General features: G+C 42.0%; 1 protein-coding gene and 1 long non-coding RNA gene across 6 annotated transcripts in view; both read right to left on the reverse strand.

The window, feature by feature from the left end:
- Nucleotides 1-1,001: 1,001 nt before the first annotated feature.
- On the reverse strand, nucleotides 1,002-1,712 carry LOC115411426 (uncharacterized). The gene is made up of 2 exons (XR_003934211.1): nucleotides 1,616-1,712; nucleotides 1,002-1,547 (listed from the first exon to the last, which is right to left on the reverse strand). It is a non-coding gene; the product is annotated as an uncharacterized LOC115411426 (long non-coding RNA).
- Nucleotides 1,713-2,898: 1,186 nt separating this feature from the next.
- The window catches only part of LOC115411424 (rho GTPase-activating protein 12-like), an 86,414-nt gene continuing 66,175 nt past the window's right edge, over nucleotides 2,899-23,137 (reverse strand). For 2 of the 5 annotated variants that reach the window (XM_030123538.1, XM_030123542.1), the window contains exons 4-17: nucleotides 22,611-22,691; nucleotides 21,500-21,622; nucleotides 18,800-18,874; nucleotides 17,046-17,107; nucleotides 16,069-16,150; nucleotides 12,503-12,607; nucleotides 11,250-11,348; nucleotides 11,049-11,151; nucleotides 10,437-10,556; nucleotides 10,234-10,332; nucleotides 9,401-9,478; nucleotides 9,150-9,284; nucleotides 8,335-8,440; nucleotides 2,899-3,230 (exon numbers count right to left, since the gene is read on the reverse strand). In XM_030123538.1, coding sequence (XP_029979398.1) covers nucleotides 3,056-3,230; nucleotides 8,335-8,440; nucleotides 9,150-9,284; nucleotides 9,401-9,478; nucleotides 10,234-10,332; nucleotides 10,437-10,556; nucleotides 11,049-11,151; nucleotides 11,250-11,348; nucleotides 12,503-12,607; nucleotides 16,069-16,150; nucleotides 17,046-17,107; nucleotides 18,800-18,874; nucleotides 21,500-21,622; nucleotides 22,611-22,691 — 1,443 coding nt within the window. In that variant the 3' untranslated portion in view covers nucleotides 2,899-3,055. The remainder of the gene's footprint in view (nucleotides 3,231-8,334; nucleotides 8,441-9,149; nucleotides 9,285-9,400; nucleotides 9,479-10,233; nucleotides 10,333-10,436; nucleotides 10,557-11,048; nucleotides 11,152-11,249; nucleotides 11,349-12,502; nucleotides 12,608-16,068; nucleotides 16,151-17,045; nucleotides 17,108-18,799; nucleotides 18,875-21,499; nucleotides 21,623-22,610; nucleotides 22,692-23,137) is intronic. The other 3 variants (XM_030123539.1, XM_030123541.1, XM_030123540.1) reach the window with 3 other exon arrangements.

Below are 23,137 nucleotides of genomic sequence, written 5' to 3' on the forward strand. Positions count from 1 at the left end.
TGGTTGAACCGTCGTGTTCAGATCCACTCAAGTTCATCTCATCATGAACAGGTAGGAACAGAAACCATGAAGACACCAACGCCTCATCACTGCATTCAAAGGGCGTCGAGCACATAATAATAATAATAACAATAATAATAAGAAGAAGAACAAGTGTTCAGAGAACGCAAACCTCTGCCAAGCACCCCGAACAGTGTGCATCGACTCTTTCTTTTTAAATCAAACAGTTTCAAGGTTGTTCCATACAGCAGAAAAATTGCGGTCAAACATGGTAATACATTTTTATAGGTTTAAATTTTTATAGTTATAGTTTGATTGAATTAAAAGATTTGAACTATAGGTCTTTAGTACAGGGGGTCTGTAGTTTGTTTTTATTTATTGAATTTTAATTTTAAGAGAAGCTGAAGCTTGGTACCAGTCATGTGTATGTCAACTTATATTCAATTCCAATCAATATTTGTTGAGTTCTAATTTTAAATGTGTGGTAAATGGGATTTTCAATGTTAAATGTAAATGTCCACAGAGTCCACATTCCACAGTGGATGTGGACAATTTTGTGCCAGATACAAGATATTGTTCTAAGCTACAGGTGGAACCAATTGGAGGCTAATCGGAGTCGTTTTGAATTTTTTATGAATTTTGGAAAACTGCTCAGTGATGAGAGATCAGAAAATTGCAGATGTTGTGACCTTGAACTTTGGCCCACTTGGCCCAAAATTGGTTGGGTTGGTCCCAGGGCCTAGGCCTATCTGTGGGTAGTTTGGTAAAGATGGTTGGATGAGTTTTCCCCTAAAGTTTCTAGCAAACAAACACACAAAGCAAAGTCATCATAATACCTCCTGGCAGAGGTAATAATAATAATAATAATAATAATAATAAATTGCATTTGTAAAGCACTTTTCATTCAGTGGAATGTCAAAGTGCTACAGATTGAAGCCAGTCCAATAGAAAACCAAATCCTGTCTCAGGCTTAAACAGACGTGGATCGTCACACCAGTGTTTGGGTTTACTTTCTTTTTATTCGACATGTCAACTTCACAAACAGCAGTTAGCCTGAAAATTACATTCAAATGTGCGGCTGACCATGCGCAAACACTCCAGATACACCTTCAAACTAAAGGAACAGTCTTATGTTTTTAGCATTGTTTTTTTTTTCTCCATGTGTTCTGTTTTCAGTCAAATGTACAAACTCAGAGCGGTTTCCACAGGTTCACATACGTGGACGTGTTCGTAGCTCCGTCACTCCAATGCCGGTCAACATCTAACATCCAGGTTCACATACGTGGACGTGTCCATAGCTCCGTCACTCCAACGCCGGTCAACATCTCACGTCCAGGAGCTCTGAAAGGGTTAACGGCTCCTGTCTGCGTTCTACCACCCATGCACTCCCACACACCAGGAACACCAGGGGCCCCCGTGGAGCCCACAAACCAACACTGAAGCGTCATTAAAGGAGGACGGACGACCATGACCAGGAGGGGGGGGGGGGGGGGGGGCAGACTACACGACACCATTTGTACAAAGTGGCAAAGACAAAGAAGCACCTGCTCAGGGTTTATTCCATTGAGTTTAATGAACAGAAGGGGGGTCTGTTTCCACAGAGTCGATGCTTAACACTGGTTCAGGTGGGGGGGGGGTCCATCTAACACTGCTCCAGTTCATCCAAGTGCCTGGTTTCTTTATGCACAGAATCAAAGACAGTCTAGTTCAGGGCTGTCAAACTCATTTTAGTTCAGTTCCATATTTAGCTTATTTGATCTCAAGCGGGCCAGAACCAGTAAAATAATGACTTAATAAACTATAAATAATGACAAATCCAAGTTTTTCTTTTTGTTTTAGTACAAAAAAAAAACAATTAAACAATGAAAATATTAACATTTCACAAAAAAAGATGTGAATAACCTGAAAAAAACAGAAATTTCATTTGAAAAATTAGTGCAATTTTAACAATATTATGCCTCGACTTATTATTTATACATGGACATTTACACACAATGTTACATAAACATTTGGTAACATTGGTAACAGGCAGAATAATGTTCAAATTTTGGAGTTTGGAACTAAAAATTGAACAATTTCTACAATATTCCATCTCTTATTATGAACACAACTCCAGATCACAGTGGATCCATAAATGCACAAAACATTTAGTAACAGGCAGAATATTGTTCAAATTGCACATTTCAGGTTGTTCATCTTTGTTTTTATTTATGTATTTATTTGCATTTTAATGTGAAAGAATAGTTTTGTAAATGTAAATATTTTCACAGTGTAATGTTATTTTTTTCACTTCAATTTTTCGACATAATTTTTCACAAAGAAAATTTGTGGTTGTCATTATTTATGGGTTATTGTGTAGTTATTTTGACTGTAGATCACATTGGTCTGTATGTGGAACCTGAACCAAAAGGATTTGGACGACCTGGACTGTTCAGGTTCATTTTTGCACTTTCATCCTGCAGGGCCGGAATGGAACCTTTAGCGGGCCAGATTTGGGCCCCGGGCCGCATGTTTGACACCTGTGGTCTAGTTCACGTAACACTGATTTTTTCTTCCAACCTGATCGATAACCACAGAGGGCGTTCATGTCACAGACGAAGCTCCACAACACCGACGACAAAAGAAAAACAAAAGACAAAAACCCGTTCCAGTTCCGGTTCGGATGCGGCAGGCCCGTCAGCCGTTTAATGCCACAGAAGTAGAAGAGGACTCCTCTGGTCCAGTACTGGCCTCATGGATCCAGTGTACGTCAAAACACCTGAATAATGCTCTAAATCCACCCAAAACCACACCCACGTCCCACTGCCGCCGCCACCGCCCCGGACCCTCACAAAGCGGGTCAGGTTCTCCGATAATGTGGGTCTGATCTGCGCCGGGTTCAAAAGCTCCAAAACTCTGTAAGTGCAACGTCTTGTCAACATTTTGTAAACTGTAATGAATGAGTTTGTTCTCCCACTGGTCCACAGCACTGTTCAGTCTGAAAAAAAGGGCGAGAAAAAAGTGGAAGCAGCAGCAGTGGTGGCGGCGGCGGTCCGCTGTGGTCCTCCGTCGGCCTCTACCTGCCGAAGACGCTCTCATACTCCAGCAGAATCAGCTCCACTATCTGGTTCTGGTAGACCATGTGGACCGCAATGTTGCCCGTCTCGGTCTCGGGTCGGAGCAGCGTGGGTCCGAACACGATGGCCACGCTCTGGGTGGTCATACGGTTGGCCTCGCCGTGGTCGATCACCCTGAGGGGAAGGGGGTGGGGTGGGGTGGGGTGGGGGTAGAGATGAGGAACATGAGAGTTAAAGGTCAGCTCTGTCAGATTTGTCCCTTCATTAAACAGCTTGGCTGTAACAGTGATGGTTTCATCTACGTCCAAACCGAACCACAGCTGTTCTATCCGATCTGTTTAAGTGTTCTGTAAACACGAAGGAGTTTCAAGAAATATCTGCGTCCACACAAAACCACTGAAAACCAGGTAGTACTGATGCCAGGCCTGTAGGTGGTGTTGGAATGCTCTAAAAAACAAAGAAGACTACAGAAGAAGAAGAAGAAGACTACAGAAGAAGAAGAAGAAGACTACAGAAGAAGAAGAAGACTACAGAAGAAGAAGAAGACTACAGAAGAAGAAGAAGACTACAGAAGAAGAAGACGAAGACTACAGAAGAAGAAGACTACAGAAGAAGACTACAGAAGAAGAAGAAGACTACAGAAGAAGAAGACAACAGAAGAAGAAGAAGAAGACTACAGAAGAAGAAGAAGACTACAGAAGAAGAAGACAGAAGAAGAAGAAGAAGACTACAGAAGAAGAAGAAGAAGACTACAGAAGAAGACTACAGAAGAAGAAGAAGACTACAGAAGAAGAAGACAACAGAAGAAGAAGAAGAAGACTACAGAAGAAGAAGACTACAGAAGAAGAAGAAGAAGACTACAGAAGAAGAAGAAAACAGAAGAAGACAACAGAAGAAGAAGAAGACTACAGAAGAAGAAGAAGACTACAGAAGAAGAGGAAGACTACAGAAGAAGAAGAGGAAGACTACAGAAGAAGAAGACGACTACAGAAGAAGAAGAAGAAGAAGAGGAAGAAGAAGACTACAGAAGAAGAAGACTACAGAAGAAGAAGAAGACTACAGAAGAAGAAGACGACTACAGAAGAAGAAGAAGAAGAAGAGGAAGAAGAAGACTACAGAAGAAGAAAAAGACTACAAGAAGAAGAAGAAGAAGAGGAAGAAGAAGACTACAGAAGAAGAACACAACAGAAGAAGAAGAAGACTACAGAAGAAGAAGACGACTACAGAAGAAGAAGACTACAGAAAAAGAAAAAGACTACAGAAGAAGAAGAAGAAGAGGAAGAAGAAGACTACAGAAGAAGAACACAACAGAAGAAGAAGAAGACTACAGAAGAAGAAGAGGAAGACTACAGAAGAAGAAGACGACTACAGAAGAAGACGACTACAGAAGAAGAAGACTACAGAAAAAGAAAAAGACTACAGAAGAAGAAGACTACAGAAGAAGAAGAAGAGGAAGAAGACTACAGAAGAAGAAGACTACAGAAGAAGGAGACTACAGAAAAAGAAAAAGACTACAGAAGAAGAAGACTACAGAAGAAGGAGACTACAGAAAAAGAAAAAGACTACAGAAGAAGAAGAGGAAGAAGAAGACTACAGAGGAAGAAGACTACAGAAGAAGAAGAAGGAGAAGAAGACTACAGAAGAAGGAGAAGAAGACTACAGAAGAAGACTAAAGAAGGAGAAGAAGGAGGAGAAGAAGAAGACTACAGAAGAACAAGACTACAGAAGAAGACTACAGAAGAAGAAGAGGAAGAAGACTCCAGAAGAAGAAGAAGAAAACTACAGAAGAAGACGACTACAGAAGAAGAAGACTACAGAAGAAGATGGAGAAGGAGAAGAAGAAGAAGACTGCAGAAGAAGAAGAAGGAGAAGACGACTACAGAAGAAGAAGAAGACTAAAGAAGAAGGAGGAGAAGAAGACTACAGAAGAAGGAGAAGGAGAAGAAGACTACAGAAGGAGAAGAAGACTACAGAAGGAGAAGAAGAAGACTACAAAGAAGAAGAAGGAGAAGGAGAAGAAGACTACAGAAAAGAAGGCTACAGAAGACTACAGAAGAAGAAGAAGAAGACTACAGATGAAGAAGACTACAGAAGAAGAAGTACTTTTTGAACATTCTGAGCACAGTTTCAATAATACCACGATAATAATGATAACTGTGATAATTTTGGTCACAGTCACCGTGATTTGAAGTTTTCATATGGTTCCATCCCCATAGCTACCGCAGATGTTAGCATACTCATTAGTAATCCCGCTTGTTTGTGTGGTGGTGGGAGGGGCAGTGTTAGGGGTGGGTTTTTACCACCCCTAGGGGGCGCAACACAGAGACAAATGAGCCCAAACAGCCCAGAAGAACCAAAAGACGGTCCGATCCGTTACAGTTCCTGTTTAAAGACACAATGAGTCAGACGTGGCTGCGGCTCACAGCAGATTTGTGGGTTTCATGTAGAAAACAACAACATTCCAGCGGCTGCTTTTGTCTCCGTACAACATCTCCGGGCCTTGAGACGGAGCGGCTGCAGCGAACCTGGCGACACACGCCTGGGAACGCTGTTCGACGCTCCAGGCAAGAGCATAATAGGCTTTTTAAATAGAATCTACATCCGTGCATACAGATGCACAAAACAATAACATATTCATGGAAGGGAGAAAAAAAAGAAGATTAAATCCGCCTGCTGATATACGAACACCTCCATACACTGAATGTCACGCTATAAATTTCCTGAAGAAACAACACTTCATAGGTTACTGAATTACAGCAAACACAGCGCCATATAAATGCAAATTGGAAACCTAGGCAAATGTCATTGGGAACATATGATATTACTGCAGCTTCCACAGGACTAGGAAGACATGTTTAACCTGGCTGAAGAATGTGTGTGTGTGTGTGTGTGTGTGTGTTCACTGGGCATCACTTGGTGAACAGCAGCCTCACATGCATCTCAAACAACATACATGTATATAATTATCCTCAGATCAGAACTGTCCAACTGATCCACTACATGTCCACCAGTCTGTGTCCAACAGTCTAGAGCTGCAACCGATTAATCGATTCAAAGTGATAAAAAAAAAATCATTCAACCACAGTTCTCCTGAATCAAAGCTTTGTTTCCTTCATTTCTCTGCTGTTAAACATTGGTTCCACTGTTGTGTTTCACACGGACGCTTATTGTGACGCACAAAGAAGCTTCAATTCAGGAAAACTGAAATAGAATATTTCCCTTCAATCAATTCGAGTCGATTAATCAAATCAGGAATTTTTGCGTTCACTTCAAGCACCTAATCGATTAATCGGTTGCAGCTCTACATCAGTCTGTGGACCCGTTGAATCCAGGTGTTTCTGTTCTAACAGGGCTCTGGGATCCAAAACAATAAGGACTAACGGAGGATTCACTTCAGTTTAGATAAAAGTAGACGGGTTTAACTAAAATAAGGGCGTGACAAGATAAGAGAACAATATACTGATAATTAACACGACTTTGAGTTAAACCTGTGCCATTTTATTGAGGATTCAAAGGAGTTTATTTATCATTCCATCACAAAGAAAGAACGAAACTTGTTACTGAGGACCCATATTAGCCATATCAATAGAATAAATAACTAATAAATAAATGAATACATTAAAATCAACTAAAAACTAAGTAAGTAAATTTTATTTATAGAGCACTTTTCACAGACAGAGTCACAAAGTGCTTTATCAATTCAAATCAGAATCAAATCAAGTTTCCAGAGACCCAACAGAATCCTCCAGGAGCAAACACTTGTGACTGGTGACAGTGGAAGGAAAAACTTCCCTTTAACAGCAGAAACCTGGAGCAGACCCAGACTCCTGAAGGATGGACGACTGCATGGACCAGTTGGGGTTAAAGAGAGAGAGTAAAGGAGGAGAAAAGAGAGAGCGATAGAGATATAGAGAGACTGGGGGATGGGGGGGGGGGGGGTGACACATGGAGTACTTTATAATGAATACATAAGGTGTAATCAGTTTGTGGTGGCCCTGGGTCAGGTGGGAACCAAAAAAGCCTGACTAAGGCTAATTTAAAAGAATAAGCAAAATATACGTCTAAAATTTAACTTTAAAATACCTACATAAAATAACGGCATTGGTCGTGCTTTTGGAAAATAAACAGTGGTTTGGTCTAGGGCATTAACTGAAAAAGTCGGTTTGTTGACGCATCGACGTCTGTGGCACAAGTCGACGTTTCTTTGTTGGAGTCGACAGTCGTGTGTTATTCTCTCTCTCCCTTCCATCACCCGACAGCGCTTGAGCCGTCATTCAGCGCATGTGGATACTCTCATCTTTCTACATGAAAACATGGAGCGCAGTGAACGGTAGTGATGCGCGGATCAGCGGATGCGGGTCGGTGCGGGTCCAAAAAATTTCACTTTATTTGTGGGGCGGGTCAAAAAATTCCACAAAGCGGGTCAAAAAAAAAAAAAACACCCGCGCATCACTAGCACAAGGCCCAGACTGAAGGCAGAAGATGACTCAGAGTAGGAACTAAACTGACTGTGATCTATTTAAACTCTGGTCTCAGTAATGTTCTGTGAACCATGGAAGCACCACCAATACTGAAGAATAATTTGAACAGCCAGTGTGTTTGGATTATTCTGTTCATTTATTTCATTCAGACAGTGCACTCTTCTCTCTAACATGTTGTGTGTCTTTTCTGCCGCTGTCTGAACTTTTTTCCACTTTATGTTGTTCAGTTAAATTAAGCAGAAAATTCCAGGTGTTCGCCTGTGTTTAGTTTGGTTAAATGTCTGAGGAGGACTGTTGATGCTTGTGTCTTAGTTTTTTATTCTGCTCTTTCCTGTACATTGTTCATGTTCCAGTGAACGTCAGTACATGTTGTTCATTGTTGAACAGCTGTGTGTCTGTGGTGTTCCTCCGCTGTCAATGTGATGATGTCATCACACGACAAGTCGACTCGACTTCGACTTTATTGACAAATAAGTCCATCTGAAAAAATCTGAAGTCACTAATGCACTAGTTTGGTCTAAAACATCTGTAAAAGGGTTCAGTTGAACCTGTTGAAACAAACAGAAACCATGTACTATGATGAATGTTCAACACACACACACACACACACGTCAGACTGTTGTTGGGACTGAGTATCCTGATTACAAATGTAATAATGGAATAGAACAGTCAACGCTGAGGCCAGTGTCCCTCATGTCCGTCGTGTGTCTGACGTACAGACGTGTCCGTGTCACAGATGATGTAACAGCTGTGTGTGTTCGACGCAGACTGTCTGAGGGTCTAGGGCTCGTACTCACCTCCGCAGGTGTTTGAACAGGACCTGCATTGTGTCGTGGTTGGGTTTTGGCAACTTCTTGATTAAGTCTTTAATTGAATTCACTCGCTGCTTGTAGTCTGAGCATTCTGTCAAGAAAACAAACAAACAAACAAACAAACAAATAAACCCACAGTCAGACACACATGACACATGAGTACAGCACCATCTGGTGGTCAAACAGAGAACAGTAAAACCCACACATGTCCTTCCACTGGACGGCTCAGTATTATTCAGTATTTGCCCTCGGACACAGTTACTCTTTTTTTTCCCACCACTGTCCAAAGGTCATAGTCTGTACATCACAGGTGTGTAACATGTGGTCCGGGGCCCAGAACGGGCCCCTTAAAAGGGTCCAATATGACCCACAGGATGAACGAGTGAAATAGACAAGTTACACGGAACATCTGAACGATCAAATCATTTTAGGTTAATTCAATCTAAAGTGGGTCAGAACGGTCAAACACTGTCAGAATAAACTACAAATAATGAAAAAAAACCCTAATTTTTCTCTTTGTTTTAGTGAAAAAAAACTTAAATTACACTAAAACACAGACAATCTTTTCACAAAAACATGTGAATAACATGAATATGAACCTGAACTGTCTGAATAGAGGTTATTATTATTATTATTATTATTATTATTATTTATTTTTCTTCCACAAAATCCGAATGACCGACCCCCCTAAACAGATATATCTGTGTGTTTAGGAGGCTGTGGGTCTTCACTGGGGGGTGGGTCCGGACCCCCCTCTGGTCGTAGTGGTGCAGAGGCGTGGCCTGTCGCCTGTCACTCACTGATGGCGTTGACGAAGTCGTTGAAGGCTCCGTATGTGAAGAGCGGCTCTGGCAGTTCCCTGAACAGCATCTTCAGAGCTCCGGTGGTCACATGGATGTCCTCCCACTTACTGTCGTTCAGGTCCACCTTCTCATCTGAGGACACAGAACAGAGACGCTAAGGGCCCGGTCCGGCTCACACTAGAACCATCATGTGTTCAAAGGAGGGACTGGACCGGACCGGACCAGGCCGGACTGGACCGGAGTTGTACCGTGATTGACAGCAAAGCGGAGCTTCTGGATCACTGCCAAGTTCCCACTGACTCTGTACAAGCCATCGATACTAAGACCTGAAGGAGACAAGAGGAGATGGGAGGAGACAAAGGACAGAGGCAGCATTAGTGAGACCATACTGAAGAGGACACACACCCAAAACTGTACTGGAAAGACCTTTGAGTCCAACTAGAGTCACATGACCAAAACAAACAGATGTGGATGGATGTTAGAACAAGAGAAGAAGAAGAGTTGAACCCAAACGTGTGTGTGTGGACACACCAGGAAACCACATCAGTTTAGAATTTAGGAGGAAATAGAGGAGGAACCAGCATTCTAGATTCAAACCAACACAGATTTCTGTTCCTGTTTATGGAAGGACTGACACTGACATCTGCCACAAGAAAGAAACTCAGCAGCACAGCAGGGATTCAGGCAACAGTTTTGCTTAATTCAAGATTTTTTTTTTTTGCTTAATTGAATAAATTTTTTTTGCTTTTATCAAGATTTTTTTTGCTTCATTCAAAATTTGTTTTGCTTAATTCAACTTTTTTTTTTTTTGCTTTATTCACAATGTTTTTGGTCAACTCAAGATTTTTTTTTTTTTTTTTGCTTAATTCAACATTTTTTTTTGCTTAATTAAAGCAAAAAAAAAAAAAAATCTCCCAATGAAAAAAGTGAAAATGATCTTGTTCAGATTTGTTTCACAGCTGATCAAAAAGGACACAGATCTGTTCTGGATCACACATTAGGTCCAGTGGATGATGGGTCTGTGACCTGAGGAACATTAGTGCGACTGAAGCCACAGCAGGCTTCAGAGTGCAGCTCATACCGGTGTTCTCCACGTGCTCGATACACATTTTGACGAAGTTGGGCACGGTGGTGTTCTCCCTCTGGCACAGACTGGTCAGACTGCAGCCGAACACCTGGTCTGAGAACACAAACACACAGTTAGGTCTGCAGCTGGGATCAGTGCAGTGGGTGGAGCTCCAGTCCAGTGGGCGGAGCTCCAGTCCAGGCTGGCAGATCCAGTACCTTTGATGTAGCCCTTGTCTCGCACCGCCTGATATGTGGGCCGACGGGTCAGGAACTTCTTCAACTTCATCCTGGTTTTCTTCTGGTCTGATGAGTCCATACTCACCGAGGTCTTCATCACTGAAGGAGACAGGATGAGAGTGACACCACTGGAAGGGTTTACTATGGTCACAGCAGCTCTGAATACAGGCCTTTGGGCTTTTGGGTCAAATCTGATTTGTTTGTGTGTTGGTTCATATTCCACATTAAATGCAACTTCTATCAGTTTTGAGTCTGAACTGAATGTGACCCTGAAGTGACCCACATGCACTAAAGAGGTCCTGATGGAATACCAGACCACGCAGACACACAATGTGTTTACAGAAGGAAATATGGTTTTCCTCCGCTCCGACCAACAACTGGGACATTTGACGCATTTCAATGACGGAAAGGTTGGATAAATGCGACCTGAACGTTCAGACTGAAGTCACATTGGAAAATACCAGATCTGGGTCAGATTTAGGACCACATATGAAATATATATATATATATGTATATATATATATATTTCATTTGTGTCCCACTGATGTGAGGCTGTTTGCGGTCCTGGTCACATGGTCTCGGTGGTCTTACCCCTGTTCTTCTTTGAGTCTCGGTGGTCTTTCTCTTTGTCTTGTTTCTCTGCTCCTGGAGACTCAGGCATGTCCTCCTCGATGGCCTCATCAGACTCCCAGGCCTGGACACACACACACACACACACACACACATATGATGATGTTTTCATGTGTGTGTGCTCTAACACAGGTGAACATGAAGGTGGGCGTGGCCACTCACATGTGTGGTGATGGTCTCAGTCAGGGCCCGGAACCAGTCATTGATGACGCTGTCAATTTCAGACTGGATGAGCAGCTCTGTTCCCTGACGGGTCTTCAGCTGGAGGAGGAGGAGGAAGAGGAGGAGGAGGAAGAGGAGGAGGAAGAAGAGGAGGAGGAAGAGGAGGAGGAAGAAGAGGAGGAGGAAGAGGAGGAGGAAGAAGAGGAGGAGGAAGAAGAGGAGGAAGAAGAGGAGGAGGAGGAGGAGGAGGAGGAGGAGGAGGAGGAGGAGGAGGAAGAAGAGGAGGAGGAGGAGGAGGAGGAGGAGGAGGAGGAGGTATCCAGACATAATTACTGTTGTGTTCAAAGGTGCTTTGACCAAACACTCAGCTCCAGTTCAGGTGAGGATGAACTTAAAAATGTTCAGGTTTTCATTTGAACACAGAATAATAAACTCAGATCAATAAACTCACTGGAAAAAACATCATATAAAGTAAAAGCAGACACTGATGTGACCTTTGACCTTTCATGTTATTGGCCTAAATGCTTAAAAACCATCCCCCTTCTGTCCTCGTCAGACAGCAGGGGGCAGACTGGAGGTGTGGTCTGTGATAGTTAGCCTCAGAGCATAACCCTAATGCTAAAGCTAACCCTAATGCTAACCCTGACCCCTAACGCTAACACTAACCCTAACACTAACCCTGACCCCTAACCCTAATGCTTGACCCTAACCCTAATGCTAACCCTGGCCCCTAACGCTAACACTAACCCTAACACTAACCCTGACCTCTAACCCTAATGCTTGACCCTAACCCTAATGCTAACCCTGGCCCCTAACGCTAACGCTAACACTAACCCTAACACTAACCCTGACCTCTAACCCTAATGCTTGACCCTAACCCTAACGCTAACCCTGGCCCCTAACGCTAACACTAACCCTGACCTCTAACCCTAATGCTTGACCCTAACCCTAACGCTAACCCTGGCCCCTAACGCTAACACTAACCCTGACCTCTAACCCTAATGCTTGACCCTGACCCTAATGCCTACCCTGACTGCTAACGCTAACTCTAACACTAACCCTAACAGATCAGGTCAGGTGTTTCAGGTGTTAGATGATGACAATAGTCATCTGTGTGAGGACAGTAAACGTCCACACAAACAGGACTTAGTCCATTCTGCTCTGAGACCAACGATATGTCCAAATAAACTTCCTCGAAGCTTCTGTGTCCAGCAGAACCTTCATGACTCTGGTGCTAAAGTTAAGGGCCGTACCTCGATGACGTGTTTCTTGCTGGATTTGTCCTTGGAGGCCCACTCCACCGCCCCCCCACGCAGGTCCACCGTGAACTCGGGCTTGGACTGGTTACTGCCGAACTTCTGAAACCAAAAGGACACAGTCAGAGGTCCGCTGTGGTGGGTTCAGCAGATGGGTTGGACAGGTTAGTCCAGAGGAGCAGGGATGGTGTTAGCTTAAAGCTCCTCTGTGCTCAGATGCAAAAGCCCATCACTGGTTATTCAGGTGTTAAACATGTTGGTCTGTGGAACGTACACACACACACACACACACACACATTCATGTAGTATCTCATACTGTAGGACAAAGACCACACCACTGTTAGGACGGTTGTGACGACCACAGGCGCGCTGAGGAACATTCAGTTCAATTCTTCAACTAGAAAAGCACTCGGAGAGCGCAGACCTCCACCAAGACAGATCCGCCCCCTCCCCAATCACCACCAAAATGTAATAATTTGTTCCTTGTGCCAGTATCAACATTTCCTGAAAATTTCATGACAATCTGTCCATAACTTCTTGAGTTATCTTGCTAACTAACCAACCAACCAACTAACCAACCAACCAACAAACCCTGGCAAAAACATAACGTCCTTGGCGGAGGTAACCAGATAGAAACATATGTAAACAAGAAAAGCATTTGGAGAGTGCAGGCCTGCACCAAGACAGATCTGCCCCCCCTCCCCCGATCATCACCAAAATTTAATCATTTGTTCCTTGTGCCAGTATCAACATTTCCTGAAAATTTCATGACAATCCGTCCATAACTTTTTGAGTTATCTTGCTAACAATCAAACAAACACGCACTCACACAAAGCAAAGTGATCAAAATACCTCCTGGCGGAGGTAATGAAAAATGTGTGGTACATGGGATTTTCAATGGTAAATGTAAATGTCCACAGAGTCCACATTCCACAGTGGATGTGGACAATTTAGGGGCCGTTTACACGGCGTAGGATTCAGTCGACTCCGGGAAGATTTCATGGCGGATTAGCCTTCTGTTAACATGGAAACGGTGCCTAGAGTGCCTGAATCCGGAAACGTTTGATACCAGGGTCCAGGGTGGAACGTTATCGATACGCTCCGCATTTCAGCTCCGTGTTAACGCGAGTCGGAGCGTTCCGGGGTAAAATATGACGTCACCGCATGCACGCGCAGCCAAGAACCGCCAGTTAACCCACTCCGGGCCAGTTGGTGGCGGTAATGCACCTCCAAGCTGGTTTGCCAGCCTCTATGACACAATAAAGCTGCAGAAAAAGAAGAAACAACCACAACAACAATGGCCGGTTTCAGAACAACATACGTGCTGCTAACTGTGCTCAGCTCGTCTGTCCAGACAAAGAAGTCCTGCGTCTTTGTACGACCACTCGCCATTGTTGTTTGTAAATAGTGTTGTCCGCCTCTTTTTCTTCTTCTACTCATTTAAAGGCTGTCTAAACTGGAAATCGTTTGTGCGGAGGCGCGTGTTTTACCGCCACTGTTTCACTACAGCTCTACATCGCCAGCTACTGGTCTGACATGGCCACTACAGCGTATTCAGCCGTCCTCGCGGACTCATGTTAACGCAGATCGTTATCATAGCGGCTTCGTCTTAACGCGGAATGATTTTATAACACAAAGGAGAAATCTTTTCGGAGTGTTGCTGTGTAAACGTACTCTTAGTTCCAGATACAAGATATTGTTCTAAGCTACAGGTGGATCAAACTGGAGGCTAATCGGAGTCGTTTTGAATTTTTTATGAATTTTGGAAAATTGCTCAATGATGACAGATGGAAAATTGTAGATGTTGTGACCTTGCTGTGACCTTGAGCTTTGGCCTACTTGGCCTAAAATGTAATGGGTTGGTCCCAGGGCCTAGGCCTATCTGTGGGGAAGATTTGGGAAAGATGGTTGGAACAGTTTTCCCCTAAAGTTGCTAACAAACAAACAAACAAACAAACACACAAAGCAAAGTGATCACAATACCGGACCACTTTCACATGTGGTCCTAAATCTGAACTGTGCATTAGAACTGCTGTGAACGGAGCCTTAGAGTTTTGTCATGTTTTAGAGAAAATCTACAACCATCAAAACAAAGTTAGAGTGTTAGAGGTTTAGAAAAGAATCACATGTCAAACACATTCAGTGACTCGTTCCTGCATGAGGAGTACAACACACACACACATACACACACACACGCACACATATACACACCAGAGGTCGCGTTAACCGAAAATAATCCGTCATTGACAGATTTTTTTTTAAAATGACGGAAAATTCTGAAGGCTGTCCGTCATTTTGACAGATTAAAATACTGAAAGTAATCTACCAAAGAAAGTTTTCACACAACACTGTGAACAGAACCTGCTCGCCTGATCCATAACAGCATCCTACCTGTGTAGAACCACCAGCACCACTGTTCACAACTACACTGAATACAACAGCAGTACTGCAGTCACATGACTCACCGTTAGTCCACCTGTAGTAGACCCTGTCCAGTTAGTCCACCTGTAGTAGACCCTGTCCAGTTAGTCCACCTGTAGTAGACCCTGTCCAGTTAGTCCACCTGTAGTAGACCTCCTGTCCAGTTGGTGCCAGTGCTCATATTAATCAGTCAGTGTCAAGTCTTGTCTTCTCGTTGTTTAGCTAAACAAAATTAGATGCTACTTTTCTAGCGCAAACTGTGCAGACAGCCGAGCCTCCTTAGTTATTTTAGAAAGCCCAGTAAATGTGATGGCATTGATAAACGCAGTGAAAAAAGAGGGACTGATGCGGTGAAGGATGACGGACAAGCGAGGAATACTCCAGTTCTGATGGCATTTGGTGTGTTCTATGTACTTTTCATCTGTTATTTGATGGTATGTCAACCTGTGCCCAGATCTGTGCTTCACAGAACCTGAACCCTGACCCTCAGTGCATGGGATTTGACACTGCGTGAACAAACACAAGGAAAGCTTACAATGTCTACAGATAACACACCAATTAAAAGTGGTGTATATAATTATGTGAGTCATGATATCAGGTTGGTTTATCAGCCAGCAGCAACTACAGCTGCTGCATCACTGAGATGTTTTTGAACATTAAATACCACTAAATATATCTCATTATCATTAAAAAATAAAAATTTGAAATGATGGATAATAACATGTTACGACGAAATTTTTACAACCCTGTCCGTCAAAATGACGGACAATACAAATGTCTAGTGCAACCTCTGATACACACACACATATACACACACATACACACACAGGCGTCACATGGGCACAGGCAGCAGTAGCTCTACGTGCACAGATGGACATACAGCAGCGGCCTGCGTAGGCCGACAGTTCAGGTAGGACACGGCAGGACAGGGGCGGGGCTTCACTGAGCGCTTCCAGTTGCTCAGGAGCGTGAGGAGCAGCTCTGGGATGGAGCCGCCACCGCGGTAGTAGGACTTCAGGACGCAAAGAAGACAGGGAGGACAGAGGCCGTGAAACACACAGATGGAAGAGTGAGGACCGGGAACTACGCCCAAATAAGGAAGAGGGGAACGGAAACGGCCCAGAGGCTGATGGGAAACTTACCCAGCTCGTACCGCCCCCCTGACCCTTCGCAAAGAGCAGAGAGGAACCCTGCAGCACCGTCCATGATGACGTCCAGTTCTTCCTGGAAGACAAAAGGAAGCAGACAGGGTCACAGGTCTGACAGGGACAGTGTGGACAGACGTTTATGGGGGGGGGTCAGATTTAGGACCACATATGATAGTGGTCCGGGTCAGATTTAGGACCACATATGATAGTGGTCCGGGTCAGATTTAGAACCGCGTATGAAAGTGGTCCGGGTTAGGACCGCGTATGAAAGTGGTCTGGGTCTGGGTCAGATTTAGGACCACGTATGAAAGCGGTCCGGGTCAGATTAGTGCTGTTCAGACTGTCTGTAACAGATCAGATCCAGGTCACATAAATCAGATTTGGGACACATTTTTGTCAGTTTCTTTGCAGACTGTTCATTTCCCAGACACATTTAAACACAACAGATAACTTAAGACCTACCATGTCAAATTTAACACCATTTAAAGACTTTCTTAAGGCATTAAATGCAGATTCATAACTTCAACTCTTTGAATACCTGTGGGAATCCTGTTGTTTCCTCCTGTGTTTTCAAGTATCAGTAAAGTTGACATTAAAGTTCCAAAGGCTTTAACAGAACACACTCCTGATCACACTGTTGTTGTTGACAATTTTAGTCTTTTTTATTTATTTATTTATTTTTTAAAAAATCAATTAAATAAAAAATAAATAAAATAAAAAACAAAAAATAAATAAATACAATTAAAATATTAATATATATATATATATATATATATATATATATATATATATATATATATATATATATATATATATGTGTTTTTTTTTTATTAACTTAAAAAAAAAAAAAGTTAAAAAAAGAGGATTTTACTCATTTAATGGACCGTTGTTTTCCTCTGATGTCAGTAAATAAAAGGGATCAACGTTGGAACAAACAGAAGTAAAGGCAGTGTGTGCAGGTTTGGCTTTACCTGACTTTCTTTCCATTCTCTGTGATTTTGGTGACGTTGAGGACTCCACACTTCTCCGACGGCTGAGGAGGAAACAGCGACACGTAAGAACCTGCTCCGACACACACTTGACAAACACTGAATTCAACTGTGTGTAATGTCCAAAGGCCACTAGCAGAGGGCAGCCTCCACCTGCTCATCATACAAAGCATTTGTTTTTTTAGTTTGGTCTAGTCAGATGTAGGGCTGTGTATCGGCAAGAATCTGGCGATACAATACAAATCACAATACTAGGATCATGATACGATTTATCACAATGTATACTGTTCTAATACTGTTAAAATTATTTTAAAATAATAATATAATAATAATTTAAAATATTTTTTTGTTTGTGTCTTTTTTTTAACCTCCTAAGACCCACTGTCCACATTTGTGGACAAGAGTTTCACAACTTTACACAAAAAAAAAGAAAGAAAAGAAAGCTGTCCACCACACAGGACATCCCACAAAAATTTTAAAAAACTGCATCTGAAAAAACTGTTGCATCATGATGTTTCCAATATAGGCACTTATTTAATAAAAAACAAAAAAGCTGGTACTTTGCTGACATGTCCTGGGTCATAGTACGTTAAAAATGATTATTTTCTTGAAGAATTGAATTACACCAGAAATCTGCACAAATACTAAACACATTTTTATTTGATCCCAACAGGATCTAATGTTCTATCACCAAATGTTCCTGTGTTCAAACTGAAATTCTCCTTTACAGACATTCCAGTTTCATATCCTGTTCAAATGTTCATATTCCATTAGTTCAGAACTAACATTAGAACAATATTTGAGTTCAATCCCAACAAAGGAACTAGCATTATTTAATAAAAAAGTGTTAAATAAGAATAATAAATAAAATGTATGAAAAGAAAAACAAAAAAACAAAAGTGAACCTCCAAAATATCTGCATTTGAATAAATACCTAAAAATATCGATACAGTACTTTTTAACCCTTTCATGAATAGTGGTCACTACAGTGGACAGTTATTCTACTGCTGTTCTCTTGTATATTCATGGGTTTTGTTGTTTTATTTACATATCAGCCAAAACAGTGGACGCTTATGCACCATCTCATACATCGCAATTCATACAATTACTGTAACTTTGCCGTTCTTGATAAACCTGATCTGCACTAACATGTTTGAGTGTAAATTAATTGCTAGTTGTTATTAGACTGTAATTAACAGTTTTCTTAAACAAAAGGGTTTTTTTTGTATATTATCTCCATGAAGTGAGTAATAAATACAGTATAATAAAATGTGAGATTAAAAATGTTTTTATTTCATTGTTTCCATATCACTTTCTGTAATTGTGTTTTAAATGCATGTTTCTTCGCTTCAAAAATGGCTGAGTGGACAGTTTTGTAACTCCATTAAAAAATAGGTCAATTAAAAAAAAAAAAAAATCAAGCATATTGTTTTTTTCATGCCTAAAGAGGAATAACTCAGGGAAAAAAAATCTTGACTAAGGTTCTCAGAATTCATGCATCAAAGGGTTAACATTGATACAGTATTGTGAAATGAAATATCACAATATATTGCAGAACCGATATTTTCTTACAGCCCTGGTCAGATGCGATGCAGTTAGACGGTTCATGCTACAGATGACAAAGCAAATGCAATGTGATGAAAGGATGAGGCTGGTCTGTGGGGGTGATGCAGGCGACAGCAGGGACGCGAGTGGTGATGAGTGGAATGCGGTGCAATGCATGCTGGGATACTAACGGTGGAGGGGTGCTTAGGAGACGAGGGGCAGGAGTCAGAGTCTGGAGGGCTGTGCTTGGGCGCCGGAGCACACTCCTACCAACGAGAGGCAAACAGTCAGCACATGAACAAACGAACGACGAGAACAGAGTGAGTGTGGGAGGAAAAGAGTAGAAAAGAGCAGAAGAAGAAGAAGATCAGGTTAAAACAGTAGAAGATCAGGTTAAAACAGTAGAAGAAGATCAGGTTAAAACAGTAGAAGAAGAAGAAGATCAGGTTAAAACAGTAGAAGAAGATCAGGTTAAAACAGTAGAAGAAGAAGAAGAAGAAGATCAGGTTAAAACAGCAGAAGAAGAAGATCAGGTTAAAACAGTAGAAGAAGAAGATCAGGTTAAAACAGTAGAAGAAGAAGAAGAAGAAGAAGATCAGGTTAAAACAGCAGAAGAAGAAGATCAGGTTAAAACAGTAGAAGAAGAAGATCAGGTTAAAACAGCAGAAGAAGAAGAAGATCAGGTTAAAACAGTAGAAGAAGAAGATCAGGTTAAAACAGCAGAAGAAGAAGAAGATCAGGTTAAAACAGTAGAAGAAGAAGATCAGGTTAAAACAGCAGAAGAAGAAGATCAGGTTAAAACAGTAGAAGAAGAAGATCAGGTTAAAACAGCAGAAGAAGAAGATCAGGTTAAAACAGTAGAAGAAGAAGATCAGGTTAAAACAGTAGAAGAAGAAGATCAGGTTAAAACAGCAGAAGAAGAAGATCAGGTTAAAACAGTAGAAGAAGAAGATCAGGTTAAAACAGCAGAAGAAGAAGAAGATCCAGTTAAAACAGCAGAAGAAGAAGATCAGGTTAAAGCAGAAGAAGAAGAAGAAGAAGATCTGGTTAGGATTAGGTTTGAACACAAGACATGCAACGGCTGAGACCAACACTTGTTAGTCGACACGGGGGATCGGTTTAACCCTGGAAAACCTGAACCAAGGTTATTATCGTTAATGAAAACTAATGAAATGATGAAAACTAGAATAGAAAAAAACATTTTCGTTAACTGAAATAAATAAAAATTATAATTAAATGAAAAAACATAACTAACTGAAACTGTATTGTGTGTTTACAAAACTAACTAAAACGAATAAAAATTACAGATAAAATTCTCTTCGTTTTCATCTTTGTCAATGTCGGATTGATACGAAATAGATTTATTTCGCTTGAGCAATTTTTGCTAGCGGCACCATACGACACTTGACGGTCCGTCACTTGTGTTCACCAGTCGTCTTCTACTTGCAAACCTGCTCTAAAAACAAATTAAAACTAACTGCCCATACTGATACAGATCAGTATGGGCTAATACTGGGCCATGCTGATATCGACTATTGCTAAATAAAAATATTGTTCGGCCACTAGTAGTGGTGAATATATATATACATATACATATATATATATATATATATATATATATGTGTAAAAAGGGACAAAAACACCCTTCCACTGTCTGCAGTTTGATGATAATCCACCAGGGGGCAGAAAACACACACATAGGGTCACATACAGCAGGTTTATGAGGAACATATTGATCTGATTGATTAGATAAAGGTCTGAGAACCTGGTGTAGCACATATGATCCAAATGGATTTAAAGGGTTAAAGATGTGACTCAGTAAAACCTAAACTCCGTCTCTAAAGGAACGGAGCTCTGATAGAAGCTGCTGTTCTACTGGACACCAAATCAACACAGATGATCATATTTGGATCGGAGAACCAGAGGGAGGAGGAGGAGCCAGGCGGTACCAACTTTATCGCGGTATAAAGACAGACGGAACCTCCTCTTGTGTGGGTCGGAAGCAAAACGCCGGAGTTTGAAAGAGAACTGTAAGAAAACCACCACAATACAAGAAGACACAGTTGAACCAGACTGGACCGAGGCCTGTTTGAAGGCCCGAAAACAAACTATAAATACACCCCTTCAGTCACTACAATATAAATGTTTAACAAGGGTTTCTAGAACCCCTGAAAAACTCCACCTTATGTCCAGTCACATTCCTGATACATGGACTAAATGCCAAGGTCATAAAGGAACTCTTATTCACTGTCTATGGCAGTGTTTCTCAAACTGTGGGGCGGGCCCCCTGGGGGGGCACAAAGGCTTGGCGGGGGGGTCATGGGATCACTCCTGGGTGTTTTTTTTTTTTTTCCAGGTTACAACATGTAGCCGGTGGAACTAATGTTTTAGCGTTGGAGCACCCTGGACTCATTTTAGGGACATAAAACAAACCAATCTACTGCCATGGTGATCTGTCACTAGAGTAGACAGAGAGTTTAGGTTTGGACAACGGAAAAGGAAACTGGAAAAAGATGGTTTTCTGAAATAAGGTCACATGGTGCAACTGGAGGGGCGGGGCCTCAGGTTGCTTTCCCCCTGAAAGTGAACAGAATCTGACAGGAAACATTCTGTGAAGCCTGTTTCAGTCGTCGTGTTTTCAGAGGAAGTCCTGGTTCTGGTTCTGGAGGTAATCAACGACACGCCAACATGTCCAACCTGACGGCCCGCGTCCAAAGGCCGCATTAAGGCTTTTCCTCCGTTCAACCCCAGACGTCAGAACCACTCAGGGATTAACCTCAGTGACAAAAACACCACAACAACAACACTCGTCTAAACCCTGGTGTTCAGGGTGTGAACCCACAGGGGCTGCAGAAGCCCGGCTCTGTGTCTGTGTGGGTTCACAGTCGTACCTTCTCATTGAGGTCTAAGACGTAGGTGCTGTGCCTCCACTTGGTGAGGACGATGGGGTCCTGCTGCTTCCTCTCCAGACTGCGACTCTTTGGAATCTCACCGGACTGAGGGGAGATGTTGTACTGTGGAGACACAAGAACCCAGGAACATTCAGAGAACAACAGGACACTTCAGATCAGCTGATGGGAGGATACACTGGAGAAAAGGAACATCTGATGAAGACAGACTGACCTGAATGTGGAATATTTATCGGACAGATCAGTTTTGACATTTATTTACTTAGTTTTTAATCTTAGTCTTGTTCAGATTATTTGATTTATTCCAAGAATGTTCATGTGGTTCTGTCAAGTTTCAAGGCTGACAATAAAAGAGTGAATGAGGGAAAAAAACTAAGAAAAAAAAACAAATGTAAAAAGACCAAACAAGCTCAGAAGACATGGAATAAATCTAAATCTAGTCTTATCTATATAGAACCAAATTATACTGAAAGTTCTGGACTGACACTTTTCATTTAGAGCTGGTCTAAACCAGACTGACAAGAACCATGTAGGAGACTCAAAGACAATTAATATAAATACACAAAAAAAATATTTAACACATACTGATGAAACCTAAAAAATAAGACTGAAATTAAGTAAAACAACCAACACTGACAGACGTCCCTTTAGCTAACAATGCTAAATGCTAAGTCCCAATAATGTTGAATGGAAGACATCCAGGTTACTGTCCTAGTTCTGTTACCATCCTCCTGTCCTCTAGTTCTCTAGTCCTCCAGTCCCTCTAGTCCTCCAGCTGTCCTACCTCTCCTTTGACGGTCCACAGCACCATTGGGGTCCACAGGTGCTGTCACAGACCTGGTTTGTCCTCCTGTGGTCCCCTGGACACTGCCTGTCCACCCATGTGTCCTGCTCTGTGTCCTGCTCTAAAGCCTCCAGATTAGGACCCACTCGGCTACATATAGACGTTCAACTCTAACTGTGAGCTCATCCAATTATGTTCACAGGTGGAGCCTCAGCAGTACAGGTCAAAGGGGGGTGGGGGTGGGATCAGATCTAAGTGTGTTACTGGGTGGTGCTGTTGGCTGATGTAACCATGGTGATGTAACCTTACCTTGGGCAGCTCCCATTCAGACCTGGATCCATCAGCGCTGTAGTAGTAAGGACGGCCCTGCTCGTCCACATGTTTGATCCACTGAAAACACAAACACAGGCAACATTTACACAGGGTTTTAGACTAGACCAGACCAGACCAAGACCAAGATCCAGACCAAGACCAAGAGCAAGACCAAGACCAGACCAGGACCAGAAATCCTATTATATAATACACGTTCTGTGTCCAATCAATGTTACAGCACAGGAGGGCGTTTGTACGGCTTTTCCTCAGCCCTCACAGACCCGATCGCTGCCAAACTCACCAAATAAATACAAACATTCCCTGACTACTAGCCACAATTTTATATCCATATTCAAATGTTGTGAGGTATGCTGGGAGATTTTCCCTGTACATGCTTTGAGTATGCGTTCATAGAAAAGCGCTATATAAATCTAATCCATTATTATTATTATTATTATTATTATTATTATTATTATTATTATTATTATTATTATTATTTCAGCCTCTCTCTACTTTGAATTCTT

Source organism: Sphaeramia orbicularis, chromosome 20 (genome assembly GCF_902148855.1).
Source record: "Sphaeramia orbicularis chromosome 20, fSphaOr1.1, whole genome shotgun sequence".
NCBI classification, from domain to species: domain Eukaryota; kingdom Metazoa; phylum Chordata; class Actinopteri; order Kurtiformes; family Apogonidae; genus Sphaeramia; species Sphaeramia orbicularis.